General features: G+C 37.4%; 1 protein-coding gene across 1 annotated transcript in view; it reads left to right on the forward strand.

The window, feature by feature from the left end:
• Positions 1-287: 287 nt before the first annotated feature.
• The window catches only part of LOC145994278 (protein takeout-like), a 37,650-nt gene continuing 15,683 nt past the window's right edge, over positions 288-22,254 (forward strand). Inside the window, exons 1-2 of the mRNA XM_083130381.1 lie at positions 288-641; positions 6,725-6,823. Of these exons, the coding sequence (XP_082986507.1) occupies positions 578-641; positions 6,725-6,823 (163 nt within the window). The 5' untranslated portion in view covers positions 288-577. The remainder of the gene's footprint in view (positions 642-6,724; positions 6,824-22,254) is intronic.

The following is a 22,254-nucleotide window of genomic DNA, read 5'->3' on the forward strand; positions in this document are numbered from 1 at the left end:
GTTATTCCGTTTATACGTCTGTCTGTCTGTCTGTCTCTGTGTTATGGAACGTAACAACGACGCAGTCCTCTTAAAAACTTATGACAGTCTCATGGCTCTGACGTAATAGATGCGATCGGCTCAAACACAACAAAAAGAAGTTAAAAATTCCTGCGAATCCGGAAGGAAATTCGCCCAGTCCTACCAGGAAATGGCCTGCCCGAATTCCAATTTCCTGTAGTCTGCACAAGATCTCCGATTCCTGTCTCGAGTTTCACCGGACAATGCGTTCGAAGCCAGCCAGACTGGTAGATCGTTGTTGTCGGCGACCCACGGATCAACAAGCAATTACAGAATCTTAAGATCTCGACCAGTATAGCACGGTGCAACGTTGGTGGAAAAAAGTACGAGAATCCACGCACTTTCACTTCATTGTAGACGTTACCTAACGAACGTTATCCAACCACGTGCAAGGTCGACGAAAGTGGAACGTGTCCAGGAGCGCAGTGTTGGTTCCAAATGCCATGTTCCGCGTGTTCTGAGAGTTCAGAAGGATTGGGATTCCGGTTCTAGAAGCAGTTTGGGCTCCGGTTCCACCATGTGGCTTCCAGTGAATATCTTCTTGTTGGTTCTTGCGTTTCCGGCTGTTCCTGGCAAGATATGTGAGTACGAGCTGCTTCCGGTGGCCTTTAGGTAATTTGGCTTGCAAATCTGCCCCGTGTGTAAGTTTGACCATTGTTGAATGCTTGATTAATGGTCACGTGGTAGCTTAGACCAGTGGTTCTCAAACGTTTTGCTCATTGTACCCGTTAGTCGTAACTGAACGTCTATTGTACCTCCACCATAGGTTTTCTCCGAATAGTGGGTTTGGGAATTCTTTTTTTGGGCTGCCTGATTGGTGCGGTGTTTTTGATCTGTTGGAGGCGTGTATCTGCAATAAAGCAAAATTACCTATGATACACAAATAAAAATTAGAGTCCTAAGTTTATTCTTTTATTGGGTGTTCCTACGTTTACAATCTTTATGATCAGTCACAAAAATAGAAATGTGAAACACATATACGCTAAGAAGGTATATGGAAAATTTAATTTTTCATACCGGGTGGTCCAAAAGTCCCGGAACGGTCACATGTCGTGAGAAAAACACATCGAATCGGAAAACGAAAAACTACCTGTTTAATAACTGAGAGAAAGCTATTCAATGATATCACAATTGATTCCTCACCTCCGCCCACTGGGGGTGGGGCGTGGGCAACTGTGAAATTGTAAATAGAAACCCCCATTTTGTATTGTAGAATCGGAAAGAGGACTTCATTCCGAGTCCAACGAGCTATCAACCATCCTCCTAGCTCAATTAGGAACGGAGATATGGCGATTTTATTATTTTTTTTTAAAAAAAAATTAAAAACGTGAAAATTTCATAAAACCCAAAAAAATTCAAAGGGACGTATCTCTGCCCCTAATTGAGCTAAAGTGAAAGCAATTGCAGATTCGGAATCTTCACGTCAAGACCTTTCAATAGAGTATATGCCCCTTTATGGAAGATTCCGAATCTGCAATCGCTTTTACGAAATTTCCACTTTTTTTTCCCGAAAATTTAAAATCGCCATATCTCCGTTCCTAATTGAGTTATGAGGATGGTTGATAGCTCGTTGGACTCGGAATGAAGTCCTCTTTCCGATTCTATAATACAAAATGGGGGTTTCATTTAAAATTTCACAGTTGCCCTCCGCCCCACCCCAGAGGGCGGGGGTGGGGAATCAAGTGTGATATCATTGAATAGCCTTCTTTCACTTATTAAACACGTAGTTATTCGTTTTCCGATTCGATGTGTATTTCTTACGATATGTGACCGTTCCGGGACTTTTGGACCACCCGGTATATTTCTTCCAGAGTGCTTGAAAAAAAGTAAAGAACAAATATATTATTTTGTAAACAAACTGTCAAGCACAATTTTGGAGTTTCTATTATTAATGCTCAAGAGTTTCTAGTAAGAAGGATGTGCCTGCATTGACACAGTTTCTTGAGGTCTGGTTCTGCACTTTCAAGCGGAGATTCGGCTCCAAATTTAGTCTATTATACATTTCGAAAGAGTATTTTATTTGAAAACATATGAAATAAAGATAAGAGTGTCAGTGACAAAATCATCATTATTTTTCTGTCAAGCGTTAAAGCTATGAAATCTGCTATACACACCTGCAGCAAAAATGTTGTCGTGTAGATATACTCGACATTTCTCTTCCGTGTTGATCGCGTACCCCCTTCAAGTCGTTCATGCACCCCTGAAGGTACGCGTACTACAGTTTGAGAACCACTGGCTTCGACTAATGGATGCATGCTTATCTTGCTGTTTCCATGTCTCTCTTTCCTTCTCTCTCTCTCTCTCTCTCTCTCTCTCTCTCTACCACCTCTACTGTTTCATTTCTGCCATCTTTCCTTTCTCTTTCTCTCCTGTTTCTCATTTCACTCTTAGCAGAATCTTTCTCTGATTTTCATTTCTGTTTTCCCCCTCTCTTTGCTGTAGACACAAACATACTCATCTGTCAGTTTTGCTCTCATTATCACCCTTAATCTTTCTCTTTCCTTAGATCTTCTCTCTGTCTCTTATTCTCAATTTTCTCTCTTAGCATTTCAATCATTGTGCCGGCCCCCGTGGCGGAGACGCCAGGGGTCCCGGGTTCGAATCCCGGCCTAGGCATGGATGTTTGTGAGTGTCCATTCATCAATTTCATCATATCACCACTCATCCTCATCTTCGCAAATTAGCCAAAAGTGGCACAAAAACTGAGTAAAATAAAGCAATCAATCATTGCCTTCTCTCGCCCTGGAACACCCCTGGCCCCTGTCCCATCTACCTCTGATCCTTGTACTGAAACCTCTGCCCACCTGATATCGCTTCAACCTACACCTACTACATCTGGCAAAAAACAAAGGTTCATCGAGGGTTTGTCCAGTGCCAATGGTACGATTGAAGTGGTTCCAAAAATTTGGGGATTCAACCCCACCCCCTCTGTCAATCCTGTAGATATAGTTTCCTAGATTTTCACAAATAGGATGCCTCCTAGTTGCTTTACTTGTATTTACCTCAAAGTTGTGGTTTGTTACTATTCTATGTTAAACCCTTTTCTCTTCATTTCCTACGGTATTCTATATTTGAAGCACTTTTTCTTAGGATAGATTTTTTCATTCTTTACAATTTCAATTTTTTTTCCTTTTGAGTTCTTAAGGTAACTGAATGGTGGATGCTACAAAAAATATATGAACGTGTAATATATATTTTTGCCGGTACTAAAATTAGCTATAATTAGATGACTTTGCAAGAAAGAAGGATTGGTATTTCATAATTGGGTACTTTCCCCTAATAATAACTTATCTGACACACAACCCTGTAGTGTTCTCGGCTTTTTTCTCATTCTCCATCCCTCTTTGTTTACAATCTCCCCCTAAATTGTCTGTCAGAATTATCATTCTCTATCCCTTCTTGTTTACAATCTCATCCTCCAGTTTATAATCTTCATCTATCTATATGCAAGATAAAAATATTTACATTTCAAATTGAAATTTTTATTGTATGTCTCAGTGCTTTACTATAGCTAACGTCAATGTGGATTTAAACGTAACAAATCAACTATAGATCAAATTTTTCACATCAAACAGACACTTGAGAAAAAAGTGGGAATATAATTAAAATGTCCTTCAGGTATTCATTGATTTTAAAAAAGCATATAATTCGCTTAAAAGAGATAAAATGTAATATATTAGTCGAGTATGGAATGAATACCTAAGAAGCTTGTTATGTGATAAAAGTATGCAATAATGAAACAGAAAGTAAAATACGTGAGGGTGTTAATGTGTCTGACAAATTTACAATTCATGATGTGTTAAGACAGGGAGATGCATTTTACCCATTGCTCTTTAATTTTGCCTTAGAATATGCTGTTAGGAAGGTAAAAGAAAGTAATGAAGGACTAAAATTAAATGGTTTGACTCAGTTGTTAGCATATGCAGATGATGTAGACTTATTAGGGGATGATATAAATACAATTAAGAATAATGCTAAAATATTTTTAAAAGTAGCTAAAGAGATAGGTTTGGAAGTTAGCAAAGAGAAAACTAAATATATGTTTACAGGCCGAAATCAAGTGTTAAGTAACAATCAAAATTTAATTATTGACAACAACTCGTTTGAATCAGTCTCCAAGTACTCTGGAGTAACACTAACAAATGAAAATGATATTAAAGAGAAAATAAAAAGCAGTTTTAATTCAGGAAATGCATGTTACTTTACTCTTCATAAACTTTTGTCTTCTCGTTTAATATCTAAGCAACTAAAAGTTAAAATATACAAAAAAATATTTTTGCCTGTAGTATTATATGGGTGTGAAACTTGGTCCCTTACATTAAGAGACGAACATAAATTAAGAGAATTTGAAAATAAAATCCTTAGAAATGTAAAAAAGGGATGAGGAGACAGGTGAGTGGGGAAGATTACATTATTTAGAACTCCATAATTTGTATTCATCTCAAGATATTAGAACAACTCAATCAAGAAGACTTAGGTGGGCAAGCCATGTGGCACGAATGGGAGAGAAAAGAAAAGTTTACAGGATTCTTGTTGAGAAACCTGATGGTAAAGAGACCTGAAGGAAGGCCAAGACGAAGATGGAGGGATAACGTTGAGATGAACTTAAAGGAAATCGGAAAGGATAGAAAAGATTGGATTGACCTTGCCCAGGATAGGGACAGATGGAAGGTTTGTGTTGCTGCAGCCATAAACCTTCGGGTTTCGGGCCTCCCGATGGCGCAGTGGTAGCGTCGCCGCCTTGCAATCAAGGGGTCCCGGGTTCGATACCCGGTGGAGGCACATAGTGGTTCGGATTCCACTTTAAACTGTAGGTCCAGTGCCGATTAGCCTTACTGTGCATGAAGTGGACTTAAAACACCAAATCAATCAATCAAACCTTCGGGTTTAAGAAGGCTAGAGAGTTAGATCACATGAATGCGTGTGTATCTCACTCATTATTAATTCATATTCAAAGCGGTTCCGGCGCCTTGTTTACTTAATCTATCCACATCTCACGTAAAAAAAATGTTTTCGTCTCGTCTCTTTTTCTAAATTAACAGACAGATTGTCGAATTTTGACAGTATTATGTTGCTAATTTTACGGTAATTTTTAACACTGAAGACAAAAATCCGTTATGAACTCCTCTTCCTACTTCCATACCCAATCTGTTTCTGCGTCTCTTGTCGACTTAAATATGACACCCAGGAACGTCCAGCTGTGGTGATTAGCAGCTTAGAAGTTTCACTCGTAAGAGAGTGTCGCCTTAGGCATTGTGTTTCCATAACGTTTCCCAACTTTATGGGATAAAAAAGGTATTACATAACAAGCTCCATATTAGAACAAACATGCAGAGTCTGTAGGCTATTATTTGCGTCAACCAACAAGGAACGGACACAAGGAAGGAGAATGGAGCAAAGAAGGAACCGTCAGGCAACGAGTTAGTCTAAAGAAGAAGAAAGCACTTCCATGTTGAAAGCGAATGGCGACATCAGAATAAGTTACATAAGAATAATTCCGGTGTGAAACATGATTGGAACGGCCTGACACGATATAACTGTTCGGAATAGATCACGAATATGTTAGTCGCAAAACCGAATAACCGCAGTTAGAACGGCTACAAGGTGGATTGATTTGATTTGTTAATTAGCGTCGCTTTTCTGCCGCGTTTGGACAATCGCGACGATGAGGATGAGATGAAAACGATGGGGACACTCGCAAAGAATACCCATGCCAGGATGGGATTCGAACCTGGAACCCATGGCGTGATAAACAGTCCGCCACAGAGGTTGGCTAAGCCACAAACTGGAGTAACCGCAATTGGTATAGTCGCCAAACTGAACAGGAGTGTTTGGAATGACGTGAAAGCAAAATGATCACGATTGGAATGACCATCAAACGAAATAACCACGATTGCAACGCCGTGAAAGCAGAGTGGCTGTGATTGGAATAGCCGTCAAATGGTTTATCGTGATTGGATTTCTGTGAAAACAGAGTAGCCGCTATTGAAACGGAATGACCGTGACTGGAATGCCGTGAAAACGGAATGACCGGCGATTGGAAGAGCCACCAAACTGAATAATCTTGATCGGAAGGCCCATAAAACAGAATGAACCCAAAAGTAATTCATACCTAATATTACAATAAGTGGTATGCAGATTGGAGCAGTAGTCGGTACTGGAACAGCCGGCCCCCATGACGGAGTGGTTAGCACATCGCGCTACGAGCCGGGGGGTCCCGGGTTCGAATCCTGACCTGGGCGTCGATGGTTGTGAGTGTCCATTCATCAATTTCATCATATCATCACTCATCCCCATCTTCCCCAATTAGCCAAAAGTGGCACAAAAAAGCGAAGTAAAATAAAGCAAATCAATCAATCAGTACTGGAATACTAATGCTGTACTGCTACACTAAGTAAAATATCACAGCATAATGTACTTTCGTAACTGGGATAGAGACATATCAACACATGGTTGAAGAATGGTCAAGATAACAGAAATACTAACCGTTTTACTCTAAATGTTTGATATCACCTAACTACAATAACCCATAAGAATACATGTCTTCTGCTGGTCTACCCAAATACGTTTCTCCTATATGATATTCTTAATGCTGCCTATTCTTGTTGAGATTTTCAATCTTTTTCTTTAATTTCTAAATTACATTATTTCATTTCCCTTACAGCGGATTACGTACGAATCTGTGACGTCAATGACCCAGAACTGAACGAATGTGTAAGGTCTTCCACGCAAGCTGTCTTTGACAAGTATTTGGAAGTGGACGGTAAGGACAATCAAGAAAAAAGAAGTATTTTTATCAAAATTGTGTTTCTTCGGGTCTGATGGATTGAGATTCAATTCTGTTTATTAGAAAACTGCTCTTGCCATTCTAACGGCAACAGCAAAATAAATAGTAGGTGAATTTTTCACCATTTTCAGGCAGCCAGTTTTCCACAATGTGATGAATGGATTTATATGTAAATATATATTTATCTACGAATCTGAAATCGGTTATTATCCTTGCGCATCATGGCACGTAGACTGGAAAAATTCAGTATTTATTTTCCATATTTGTACATATATTAGGTTTTTGCTCATATTTTACATATTTCAGTTATTTTTACACATTATTTCCATATTTCAGAATATTTCTCTCCATATTTCAGAACATTTCTCTCCATATTTCAGAACATTTCTCTCCATATTCATGCAATAACTGCGTGTCCTCCCGTTTCGCCTTATCCCATTTCGTCTCATTGCGTTTTCACCTCCCCCAATAGAATTTCAAATGATTTATATGTCACGAACTTTCTAAGGCGAAACGGGACATCCCATTTTGCCTTATCCTGTTTCGCCTTACACACAAAAAATTTTGCCACCCGGCAATATTATCGACTTGAAGGGTAATTCATAATGGGAGCGCAGAGCTTGTGATGTTAGTAGTGGGATTTGTGGTATTATAAACTCAAGAAAGTATGAACCCCCCTGAAGCAGATTTGGCTACACTTAAAACAAGCTCAACATGCCCATATGAGCTTTTTGCTCAAGTGTGGAAGCCCCTCTAATCCAAGATTTTTGTAAAAAAGCCCTCATGGATTCCATGAGAAAGTATGACCCCCCTCAGATTGATGAGGCTACACTTACAAAAGGCACTTCTGTGAGATTGCTGTCCATAATCCTGTCAAAAATATACCTTTCTTGATATTTTTTGATATCTTAAGTATAGTGACAGCTATATTGCCCTAGCATGTATAGATTTCAAAATATTAACAATTTTGTTAATATTGCACTTTTCAGAAAATTCTATTTATAAAAATTAGGTATTTACAGCTTAAATATTGCATATATCAGGAAAATTATAGAGACAAAAAATGTAGAGAATTATGCCTAGAATATGCCTACAAAATTTCAAGTCTCTAGTACTGATAGTTTTTGAAAAATCTCAAATTCAAAAAATTATCGATTTTTTAACAAAACTTCTAAACAGCCTCTAGATTTCAAATATGCAACCCCCATGTACCTATCTTGAAAAATAGGCAAGTTATTCAAGATCTAGAGAACAACAAGATATTTTGAAAAATTTATAGAGATCAAAAAGTTGCATCTTGAAATGCCCAGGCCAAAGCAACAAACCCCATGTCTCTAGGATTCATGGTTCCAGAGATAATCAAAATCCAAAAAATTATCGATTTTTTTCACAAAATTTCTAAACTTCAAATATGCAACCCCCATGCTCCTATCTTGAAAAATAGGCAAGTTATTCAAGATTTAGAGAACAACAAGAGATTTTTGAAAAATTATAGAAATCAAAAAGTTGCATCTTGCCATGCCCAGGCCAAAGCAACAAACCCCATGTCTCTAGGATTCATGGTTCCAGAGATAATCAAAATCCAAAAAATTATCGATTTTTTCAAAATTTGAGTATGTTGCTCTGGGGGCCATGCAGAGTCACCCCCATAAATATAACTGGCCTAGGATCAAAACTAGTGAAAATTGCAAAAATAAAATAATCGATTTTTTCAAAATTTCAGTATGTTGCTCTGGGGGCCATGCAGAGTCACCCCCATAAATATAATTATTCTAGGATCAAAATTAGTGACAAAATGCAAAAAAAAAAAAAAAATTATAATAGGGCTTGGATGTAGCTACCAGCCACTATATTTTTATTTTGAACACAGCACTTAAAACTAAGCCAAGATGCACCCCCACCCCTACCCACCCACACCCACCCCCACCCCTACCCACCCACATCCACCCCTACCCACATCCCCACCCACCCACATCCATACATATTTACTTCCCGGCCCACCCACATCCATACATATTTACTTCCCAGTCCAGTTCTATTGCATCATGTTGTGCAATATTAATTGATTAAATGCTTATGACATAATGTGATGATGTGGTGTTTCCTGATTGGTTTAAATAAGCAGAGTTCCTATTGGCTCTGTAAATCTATATAAGCCAGGGCACAGTGCAGATTCTTCACCATTGCTGGATCGGCAGTGGAACCCACAAGTGGGGGGCAGAACCTGAACAGGCTCCACCAAAGTATAGGAGAATTGAAGCATATAATTTGGCGGAATAACCCAAGTAAGGTCATAGAAACAATATACATTGATACCATAAAAGCCAAATTTTTGGCAGGGGGGAAGAGGGGGGGGAGCCCAAAGTGGTTCCTAAATACAAAATAATTAATATCTCAAGAACTAATTGACATAGAGCTATGCAGTTTTTTTGTCTGTACTGAACCCAACTGATATTTTTTATTAAGCATAGAATTTTGATCATAGAAACAATATACACTGATACAATAAAAGCCAATTTTTGGCAGGGGGGCCAAAGTGGTTCCTAAATACAATATCTCAAGAACTAATTGACATAGAGCTATGCAGTTTTTTTGTCTGTACTGAACCCAACTGATATTTTTTATTAAGCATAGAATTTTGATTTGATTCCCAAGAAATTTTATATAATAAACCAACAACAAAAATACCAAGGCCAAAAATATTAACACACACACACACACACACATATATACACACACACAAATCACACTGCTGAACCCAACTTATATTTTTTATTCAGTATAAAGTTTTGATTTGAATCCCAGGAAATTGTATATAATAAACAACAAGCAAAAATGCCAAGTCAAAAATATTGTAATCAATGCAATAAGAATATATCCAGCCCCAATTGGGCCAAGCACCAAAAGATTTGTGACCCAGACAAATACAGAACTCCCACAAAAATATGCCCCAAATGCAATAGAAAATATAACATGCAATACTTCACATATACACATAAAAATACTTGTTCTGCACAGTCATCAATATTGCCCCCACAACCATCCACATCTGGTCTGAAAAGGAAGCATGAAGCACCTGTTAATGCTGGACCTGCAAAGCAGCTATGCTATGCACCTATCCATAGCAGTTTTAATGCCCAACTTAGGGATTATCGGTTTGTATCAGAGCCAAGATGTGACATTGAGAATTTTTTGAACAGTGTAAATCCTGATCTGCAGGCAATTCTAAATGCACAAAATGGCTCTTATAAGCTGTCCCTCAAATTGTATACACAATATAAGAAACCAAATGGCACAAAATTTACACAGCCCCACATAACAGCAACTGTACCGGTATATTCAAATGCAAATTCAAACACAATAATAAGCAGATTGATAGATCAATTAAATATTAAACACTCTGAATTTGCAGCAAAAGAGTCTGGATGGAGCCTATGCGGCTCTCCACACAGGTTATATGTTAATATTTCTGAATTCACTCCATTACAAGGATCTACATATTTGCCATTACCTGATAATATTAAAAACAGAAGAGCCGTGGTTAATATTGAAAATACCGACCAGAAATGCTTTTTGTGGTGTATTTTAGCTGTTTTGTATCCAGTTTCAAGGAATCCTGAGAGAATAACTTATTACAAACAACATGAACATGATTTTGACGATGCAATGGAGGGTTTAGAATATCCAATGTCTGTACAGAATATTGATAAATTTGAAAAAAGAGCCAGGCATATCAATGGCAAACAATTATCTATTAATGTATTTATTTGTTCCACTGGCCATTGCCCGATAGAACCTCTCAGAATCAGTACAATTGATGATGAATCTGCTGGTCCGATTGATCTGCTCTTAATTGAAGGGGATGGCACATATCATTACACTCTGGTACATAATCTTGAAGCTTTAGTGAGAACACAATTAGACAAATCCAATACAATATTCAAGTTGTGCAGAAGATGTTTATGTGTATTTGATGGTAGAAAAATGGTGAAGAGGGTTCCTGAAGAGAATGTAAAAATTGCCAAAAACAAATTAATTGAGCATCTGAAATATTGTGGCAATCATAAACCTGTTCATATGGTGATGCCAATGCCAAGTGAGAATTGCAAATTCAAAAAGTTTGAAGCCTTGTTGGAACACCCAGTATATATTGTCTGTGATTTTGAATCAATTCTCAAATCTCTTGCATCCTGCAATCCAGATCCTGAAGAATCTTCAATTACACCATACCAGCTACATGAACCTTCCAGCTTTTGTTATGTGGTTGTACAGGATGGTGTTGTTACTAAAGAATATTCATACATGGGGCCAGATGCCATCAAAATATTTGCACATAGAATAGAAAATGAGTGCCGTGACATAGCATCTAACATCTTATTAAAATCAAAACCCATGTTGCCTTTAACAGAGAAACAGATTGAAGATTTCAACAATGCAGAAAAATGCCCGGTATGTGATTCTGAATTTTCAGATACAAATATCAAAGTGAAACACCATTCTCATACAGATGGTCGATATAAACAGGCCCTGTGTAATAGCTGTAATATTAAGATCAAGAGACCAAAATTTGTCCCCATATTTTGCCATGGAGCATCCAATTATGATTTCCATCATTTGATCAGATATGAGGGGTTTGAGAAGCAGAATTTAAATATTTTAGCTGAAAATGATGAAAAATATATATCTATTAGCAAAATAATTAAAGTTAATGGTGTTCCTATTCACATAAGATTTCTTGATTCTTACAGAATTTTATCTGCTAGCCTGGCTACACTGGCCACTCAATTATCTGATGATCAATTCAAAATCACACGTGGATTGTTTCCAAATCAGGACCTGAAATTAATTAGGCGGAAGGGTGTATATCCATATGATTATGTTACAGATTTTTCTAAATTTGATGAGTGTTCCCTGCCTCCACAACATGAGTTTTACAGCAAAATCAGAGGTTCTGGAATCACAGATGAAGATTATCACCATGCCCAATTGGTGTGGAACAATTTAAAATGCCGGACATTTGGTGATTATCACATGGCTTATTTGAAACTTGATGTGACCCTCTCAGCTGATATAATGCAGACATTCAGAAAATCTTCTATGCAAAATTATGGACTGGACCCAGTGTATTTTTACAGTGCCCCGGGCCTAGCATGGGCTGCAATGTTTTTGAACACTAAAATGCAATTGGATCTGATCCAAGATCAAGATATGTATCTGTTTATGGAGCAATGTATAAGAGGAGGCATGGTGCAATGTTCTCAGAGATATGCCAGAGCAAATAACAAATATATATTCGTGGTTATGATCCAGCACGGCCATCAAATTATATATTGTATGTGGATGCAAATAGCCTCTATGGTCATGCCATGATGCAAAAACTGCCATATGCAGGGCTTGAATGGGTTGAAGATTTCAATATTGAAGATCTTCAGGACTTTGATGACAGTAACTATGGCCTCTTCTTAGAGGTTGATCTGACAATTCCTGATGATTTACACAACATATTTTCTGATCTGCCCCCAATTCCTGAGGTTCAGTGCTCACCTGGCTCTAAACAGAAGAAGCTCATGATGACACTGGAGCCAAAACAAGGCTATGTCATATATTACAAGAACCTCCAGTTCCTGTTGAAACATGGTGTTCAAGTGACCAAACTTAGAAAAGTTTTGAGGTTCAGGCACTCAAGATGGTTGAAATCATATATTGATACAAACACGGAGCTTCGAACATCTGCAAAGAGCCAATTTGATAAATCTTTGTTTAAATTGATGGTTAATTCTGTGTATGGCAAAACTATTGAAAATGTCAGAAAACATACCGATGTTAAAATAATTACTGACCCCAGCCTGAGCAAAAAATTGGTTGCAAAGCCTAATTTCAATTATAGAAGAATTTATGATGAAAATATGGCACTTTTCAACATGAAAAAAACAAAGATTAAGTTTGATAAACCTATTTATGTAGGGGCTGCAATATTGGAATTGGCCAAATCACATATGTTAACATTGTATTATGATGTGTTGAAACCTTTTTATAAGGATCGTGTAAAATTGATGTACATAGACACGGATAGTTTTATTCTTGATATTAAAACAGAAAATGTTTATCAAGATATGGCACAGCCAGAATTGTTTAAATATTTTGATACCAGTGAATTGCCAGGCCATTTGAATATTCAACCCCACAACAAAAAAGTGCCCGGCAAGTTAAAAGATGAGACACTTGGTGATGTTATTGTGGAATTTGCTGGGTTAAGTGCCAAGATGTACAGTTTTAAAACATGTAGTGGTGTTGCTGCTAAAAAGGCCAAGGGTATTGGCAAAGTAGCTGTGGAAAAAGAGCTTAAATTTGAGGATTATAAAAATTGCCTTAAATCCCAGAATTTAATCAGAACATCAGAATCCAGAATTCAGAGTGTGGATCACTTATTGACTTCAAATGTTGTAAGAAAAGTGGCTCTGGACCCACATGATGATAAGAGATGCATTTTATCATGTGGCATACATACTTTACCATGGGGTCATTGTGATTTGAAAAATGGGAATCAATGCACAAGCACAGAGCATGATTTGAAATAAATAAACATGCCTATGAACTTATTTGGGTTCAAAAAACGGGCTATTATGGAGCTGCCAACACCACAACCCTCTTCTGATATGATATCTAAACTGAGTGGCTTGTTAATTATTCATCTGAACAGCATATTTACAGATGTTGATGATGAAACAGGTAAAATATTGTACATATTTAACAATAATTTAAATCATTACCAATTACCTGTAGGTGGGCAATTGCAATTTATTACAACCCCTGAGGGTGATGTCAAAATTTCAGTAGGGAGAAATATTTACAGAATTAAGCACTCAAACATGGTTTCTGGCACTGTTTATACTGTTTCTGCTGGTGACTGCTTATATATTGAGGTCCCTGGATCCTATGATAAGCTTATACCCTTTTTTATAGAATTAAGAATCAAATACTCTATAATAAATAACTACTAAACAAAATGCCTAATGATATTTTTGGCCATACAAGACATGAAGATCACAGTGATGAGATTCTGATGCTTGATGTCAGAGTCAAGAAATTAAGAAGTGATTTACAAGCTTTACAAACTACACTCAATGCCAGTCTTCAATTAGAAATTACAAATTTGCAATCACAATGCATGGACCCTCTTCTTAAAATTGATTCTGAACTCAAATTGCTGCTTCAGAAATATACTGATTTGGCTACATTGGATAATTTTCAAAGTTTGGAAGAGGCTGTAGCAGCTCTTCAAGCCAAATTTAAGACCCAGGCTAACAACTCTGAGCAATTGAAACAGCAATTGGAAGAGCAAATAAATAATGTCCAGGCACAGCTCCAAACAATTGTCAAAAGCATAAAATCACAAGAAGATTTTGATCTAGTGATTTCCACTCTAAAGGAACAGATTCAGTCACTCCAAATACCTAATCTGGACCCCTTGAACAATGCCATAGCCGAGGTTAAAGAAAAAATTGAGACACTTGAAAATTTTATGAACAATTTGCCATCTTCTGATGCTTTAAATGCAATAACTCGGAGTGTTGCAAATATTAAGCTGCAACTTGAAACATATGAAGATTTTGGAAAAATTCAAAGTTCCATAACCCATCTTGAAGGTACAATAGCAGCAGTGCAAAGTGATTTGGCAAATGTACTTGAATCCAGATTGCCCGGGATTGTAGATACCCTTGTCAGTGTCCAGCAACAAATCACAAAGCTTGAAAACCTCAACACTGAATCTGAACTGTCTCATTTTCATCACTTGATCGATGATATTCAAACAAAACTTGAAATTTTACAACAATCCACACCCTCTCAGGCAGATATAGCCCTGCTCCAAAATGCTATGCAAAATGTGGCTGATGCTTCTGAATTACACAATGTGAAATTGGCACTTGAATCTTTGCAAAATACAGTATCAAATCTGCCCACATCACAGGAACTTAAAAATATTAAGAGAGCAGTGAATAGGATATTGAAATCAGAAGATATCAAGAATATCCAGGCAGAGATCAAACATCTCACTCAGGCAGTGGCCACTCTTCCAACCAATCAACATATTAATGAACTGCATGCCCTGTTTGAGGATATCAGAAGGCAGGTCCATGATCTTACAGCTCAAAATTCAAAATTGGCAGTTGTTGAAAATTTGCAACAAATTGTAGCTAATATCAAGCAACAGCTAGGAACCATGGAATCCAATCAAGCAAATGCTCTGTCTGTTTTTGCCACCCAGCTACAAGAAATTGTGCAACAATACAAAAAACTTGTTGTGGACATAAAAATCAAGCCAGGCCATGATGATGTTGTTAGGACCATCAATGAGCACCTTGAATCTGTAACAAGCAGATTGCTCACAGCAGAAAAGGAAATAACAGGCATAATCGAGAATCCAAAACATTCAGTAATTCTTGAATTGTACAGCATCCCCAACAAAGAATATGATTCTCCATTTACACCAGGTGGTAAAATATATATGCTGTCCCCTGCACAATTTTATTACCAATTTTTTGTTGGGGGCACATTGAGACCAATCAAGATCAAATATTGGCTTCAGCCACAGGCACACCACTACCCTACCTTATCAATAACAAATGCTGATAACAAAGTGAAAATCAGCAGTGTAGAATTGGAGGATTTTACAGATCCCAATACATTGGAAACAGCCTATACTGAAGATGATGGCTCTTTGGAATTTAAAATACAAATAGGGGACAAATTATATTTAGAAAATCCTGCAGTTTCAGCTGCTGAACACCCCATAGTTGCAATATTCTTGTTTTCATATTATGTCTAGAGAAATTATTGTTGATGAATTACACAGACAAGCCCGACATAATTTTAAGAGACTCCCAGTAGTCACAAAGGGCATAGATGATTTATGGCAAAGCGACTTGATTGAAATGGCAAGTGGACAGTTGAAAAACTTAGACAAAATCAACAAGGGCTACAAGTATCTACTCACTGTAATAGACACATTTTCAAAATTTGCCTGGGCTGTGCCACTCAAATCCAAGACTGGGGCATGTGTTACAGAAGCTTTTAGAACAATTATCAATCAGAGTGGAAGATCCCCGCGCTATTTGCAAACAGATAATGGCAAAGAATTTTATAATTCAGTGTTTCAACAATTTATTAAAAGCCAGGCAATACAACATTATTCGAGTTACAGTGACCTCAAGGCCTCAATTGTAGAGAGATTCAACAGAACCTTAAAAAATCTTATGTATAAACAATTTACACTTCAAGGTAATTATAAATGGATTAATATTCTTCCAGAACTTCTACATAAATATAACAATTCTGTCCATTCCACAATCAACATGAAACCCTCTGAAGTAACTTCATCTGATGAGCAAAAATTGATCAGCACTGTTTATTATCCTAGATATCAGCCAACAACAAGAAAAGCCAAATACAAGATTGGTGATCAAGTAAGAATCAGCAAATATAAGCACTTATTCAAGAGAGGCTTTACAAGAAACTGGAGCACCGAATTATTTACAGTGGTTCAAGTTAAACCCGGGACCCTTAACACATATATAATAAAGGATCACCGAGGAGAAATTCTCAAAGGCAGGTTCTATGAACAAGAGCTCAGCAAAACTAAACAGCCTGACACATATCTCATAGAAAAAATCATCCGCAGAAAAGGCAACAAGTTACTTGTCAAATGGCTAGGACTTCCAGAACACAGCTGGATCGATGCAAACAAAATAATAATATGAACACCTGGGATGTTATAAAAAGGCTGCCAGAACCTGAACAACAGAATAAGAGAAATGGCAAATTGCTACCTGATAATATTAGGTGTCTTATTGTTGGGCCATCTGCTTGTGGTAAAACTACACTAATGGTTGATAATTTTTTTATTGGCACCCAACTGGTTAGACTGGAAAAACAGGCACTTGTATATTTTTTCTAAGAGCTTGGAACAATTAAAATATCAGCAGCTGATGAAGCTATATGATGGATTGGATATTGCAACTTTTGAAGCAGATGTTAAGCCACTTCATGAATGTCTCGATAATTCTGTTGTTGTTTTTGATGACATTATACTGGATAATCAAAACAAGGTTAGGAATTTTTTTACACAGGGCCGACACAAAAACATTGATTGCTTCTACCTGGCACAGACTTTTTCAAAAATACCCAAGCAGCTGATCCGGGACAACAGCAATTTTATATGTGTGTTTCATCAAGACCATACCAACCTCAAACACATACATGATGAATATGTAGGTGGGGACTTGAGCTACAATGATTTTTCCAAGTTTTGCAGCAAGTGCTGGAACCAGGACAGTTATGGGTTTGTCACAATTGATATGACAAGAACACCCAACAGTGGCAAATACAGAAATAAAATCAACAATTTTCTAGACATTGAAACATATATAAATAAACATGAAAAGGCCAATCATTGATGATCTCAAGTTAAGAGATTATCTTGTAAAAAGATTCAAGGGATGGAAATCAGAGAACCGAGGAATTTATGAAAAACACAAACAAACAGAACAGCCTGTAATTGATGCTATTAATAATTTAGGTAAGAATATCAAAACTGTTACAGAGCTAAATCAAAATTTGATCACATAGCTTGTACCTGTAGCTGCTAGGAACATATTAGATTATCCATTCACCCCACTTTCCAGTATTCATACACCTAGTCCTGTTGCTCCTAGAAGAATTGAGGCTAGTCAGGATCCTATTGAATTGGGTCTTCTTGCTCAAAAATATTTAACCACACCTAAAGACAATAAAGATGAGGTTTTTGGCTTATATGCTGACACAGAGCTTGATGGTAGCATCATACATAGAATTGGCAATTTCAGAGTAACATTTATGGGAGATGATATAATTGTATATTCAGAATCTCGACTTGGAGAAAAGAGTGCTTTTGTTAAGTACCCCGGAACACCTGGATTGTGGGAACTGATGACTAGGAAAAGACCTGGCAGCTATACAGATCAAGATTATGAGGATTACAAAGAAATATTAATAAAATCAGATGCTCTATACCAGAACAATGATCCCACACAAAAAAGGGTTAAGTCAAGCAGTGGGGCAAAATACAATAATTTAATCAAGCCCATATGGTCACAGATCAAGACTGGCAGTGGAATCAAACAATACAACACCCTGTCCAAAGAATTTGTGTGGGTTGATGATGTCAGGAAACTTGTAGATAGGTTATTGGTGATAGCTGGGGAGGAAAATGCTGGGAACAACAATTTTTACAATGAAAAGGTTGGAATTATGGACATGATAAGCACAAAATTGTCTAATTTTATAGTGAATGACACTAAGGGGATTGGATATCTCATAAAAATTATTAATACTCTACCCCCCAAATTTTGGAATATTTCTGAGGGTCGGGGCCTTGTTAATGACATTATAAACAAGCTGCCATTTGAACTACACATTCCAGGCTATCAATATTGTGGTCCCGGTACAAAATTGGACCAGAGATTAAACAGAGGGGATCCTGGTGTTAATCCTTTAGATGCTGCTTGTAGAGACCATGACATAGCATACAACACACATTCTGATCTTGACAAGAGACATGTTGCAGACAAGAAATTAGAAGAGGCTGCATTTGGCAGATTTGTAAGCAAAGATGCTTCTTTGAGTGAAAAAATAGCAGCATTGGGAACCACCATAGCTATGAGCACCAAACAAAAACTGGGGTGGGGGTTGTGAATATGTATATAATAAACCTACAATGAAGGCCAAGGGTGTTATGTATCAAATACCTTATGCAGGTCTCAAATCTCTTAAAACTATTGATAGCCTTTTGACCAAGAAGCAGCGCAAGAAAAAAAATTCTTGTATTGCAAAGGGGCATGGTATGAAATTGTTGCTTAGCACCCCCCCAATTAAAAAAATTACAGCAATCAAGAAAAAAATCACATGTGGGGGGATTTATATTTACCATCCCTGCCATCTTAGCTGCTCTCGGGGCTGTGGGGAGCTTGGCTGGGGGATCAGCTGCCATAGCAAAAACAGTAATAGATGCCAAAAAAAATAAGGCAGAATTGGATGAATTGAAGCGCCATAACCTGGCCATTGAGAAACAAGGCAAAGGTGTTAAGAGAGCCATGAATAAGTTTAAAAAAACAAGAAGCACTTACAAACCAAGATATTGAAGCTTTAATCAAGCCACTGGGCATCAAACATTTTAGAGGTGTGTACATGTCTGATTCTTTACCAGAACAACCACTCAACAAAGAGTGTGGCATTGTTAATTTGGATGAGTACAAAAATCAGGGCACTCACTGGATCTGTTATCTTAAATATTTAAAAGATGAGGCATTTGTGTTTGATTCATTTGGAGGTGTTCCACCTGAAAATTTAATAAAATATCTAAATTCATCTAATCTTTATTACAATAATGCTCGTGTTCAAAACTTCAGAGATGTTAATTGCGGACATTTGTGTTTATCTGTTCTTAGATACATGTCTCAAATAAATAAACCATCAATTGAAGATTTTCAAAAAGCCTTGTGGTATCTGAAACATCATGGGGGTATTTCATCTCACCAGCCAAAATTCAATATTAAAACTCAAATTACATGATGACATAGTGTATCCCAAAACAATAGCTCTCAGAGCATTTTATGGCATGTACTTAATCCCTAATATTACACACCACAACAACACAATTGCAGTAGGGGATGAAAAAATTGTCATCACTCCAGGGCAGTATAATCTCTCCACTCTAAATGCTCAATTACCCAGAGGTGTAGTGTTAAGTCAAAATTCTGTCACTCACAGAGTAGAGATTGTATCTGCCACAGAAACAGTGGATCTGGGTACTATAGGAGAGCTGTTAGGATTTGAGAACAACACAAAACTTGAACCAGGCATCAAACACACTGCTATGAATATACCTAAATTCTTAGCCATAGAGACTCTGAATATTCACTGTAATATAGCAGAGGGTATGATCACCAAATCAAATGGCATAGGCACTCACAAACAAACCGGCATTATTGCAACATTCAAACCTAATTCTGAATTTATGGAGCCAATCATCTACAATCCATCCCCAACATTATATTTTCCTGTGTGTCATAATAGAATAGATAATATTGAATTGATGGTCACTAATGAAAAAGAAGAATTAGTTGATTTTGCTGGAGCCACAACAACTGCAATCATAGAGATTAATATTTAAATAAAAATACATACAAGAAGAAAATGGAAAATATTGAGAGTTATGAGCTACAATCATTCCCCCCAAACAGGAGGACATTTGCAAATTTAAATCAACCCAACACAGAAATTGAGGTTGATCTTGATGTAGGGGATGGATTTATACACCCTCACAGAGCAGATCTATACATCAAATTTGATGTTGTAAAACTCGATGGAACAGATTATCCGGCAAATTCAAATATAAGATTGGTAGATAATTTTGTGCCGCATCTATTCTCTGAAATTGAGATCAGAAAGCATGGCGTTGTTATAAACAGAGTGGATTATCCCGGCATTACCTCCACAGCTTTGGCCACATTAAAATTATCCAAAACCGAGGCTTCATACTACAAAATCGGTGGATTTGAGGCTGGTGATAAGATATTATCTAAAAACCACACAGTGCTGTTCCCGATGCGCCTATTGCCAGGATTCTTCTCAGATTACAAAGATATTATGTGGAAGGGTGGGTTAAGAATCACATTTAGAAGAGCTGCAAATGATAACAATGCTTTGATGAGGTACAGTGCAATAAACCCTGCAGGGGAAGCTCTGCCCAATACCCTACCAGATGCAGGCAAATGCATTATTCAGACTATGGAGTTAAGAATCCCTGTTGTTGAATATGAGGCCAGTTATGCTCTTAAATACAAAGCAGATATTCTAAAAAATCCACAAATTCCTCTACAATTTTATACATATCAATGTGTACAGAAGCCCGCATCTGGTACATATTATGAGTTTGATGCTACAAATTCATTCTCCAGCATACAATTTGACATGCCTGATTTTGTAGTGGTATTGTTTCAGACTGGAAGACACAACAATCAGGAAAAAAATTCAAGTAAATTTGATAACTGCAACATCAAGAACATATATCTTAAAAATGGCAGAAATGAGGTCTTTCCTAGAGAGAATTATAATTTAGACATGTCCAAGAATGATTTCCTCAAATTATATGAGGCATTTACATCCTTCAAACGGGTCACTACAGGCAATACTGACATGTATTACACACCAGATGAATTCAAGGCACAGAGACCCATGTTTGTAATCAATGCTTCAAAAAGGAAACAAGTTGTGGTGAATGACAGAACAAATATTAAAATTATCTGTGAATTCCATGAGGCTTTACCTGATGATACTATATGTAGTGTTATTCTCATAGGTGAAAAATCATATGTTTATGATGTAAGAAATGAGAGGGTCACAGAGAAATTCTAGAGGGGCTCTGCATATTACATTGTTTTAATATTGGATATGCAAGTTGAGGCTGGGGTCCAATTAAACTTAAACTGGAAGTAAATATGTGTGGGTAGGTATGGGTGTGTGGCTCTTATAAGCATCTTGGCCTAGTTTTAAGTGTGGCCAAAAACAATATCAAGAGGGGCATATTTTTGACAAGTTTATGGACAACAATCTCACAGAAGTGCCTTTTGTAAGTGTAGCCTCATCAATCCGAGGGGGTTCATACTTTCTCATGGAATCCATGAGGGCTTTTTAGTGTTGCCCACGGGACGAGACGGGACAGGCTTTTAAAAATTCGAGACGAGACGAGATTGACCATGTGTCATGAGACAAACGAATATTTTCGAGACGAGACAGCAATTCCACGAGACTCCACGAGACGAGACAGGCCAAAGTCTCGTCTCGTGGGCAACACTAGGGCTTTTTTACAAAAATCTTGGATTAGACAGGGTTCCACACTTGAGCAAAAAACTCATATGGGCATGTTGAGCTTGTTTTAAGTGTAGCCAAATCTGCTTCAGGGGGGTTCATACTTTCTTGAGTTTATAATACCACAAATCCCACTACTGATGTTGCCTGCCTTGGCTCCTATTGTCCTGTCGGTTAGGTTATTTAAGGTAAGGTTAGGTTAGCTTAATAATACATTAATAAGAATGACCCTTCATGTCGATAATATTCCCTGGTGGGAAATTTTTTGTGCGTAAGACGAGAGAGGATAAGGCGAAATGGGATGTCCCGTTTCGCCTTAGAAAGTTAGTGTCACATAAACCACGCGAAATTGTATTTGGGGAGGTGAAAACGCAATAAGGCGAAACGGGCCGTAATCATGTCCCCGTGTGACCGAGAGTTGGGTGAATTTCTTGCGAATAACTTGTTTGCTTTTGCTATTGTTAAACACTTTAAATTCCTGAGACTGAGACTGAGGGCTCAAG

This window comes from Lepisma saccharinum, chromosome 10 (assembly GCF_977018435.1).
Source record: "Lepisma saccharinum chromosome 10, izLepSacc3.1, whole genome shotgun sequence".
Lineage (NCBI taxonomy): Eukaryota > Metazoa > Arthropoda > Insecta > Zygentoma > Lepismatidae > Lepisma > Lepisma saccharinum.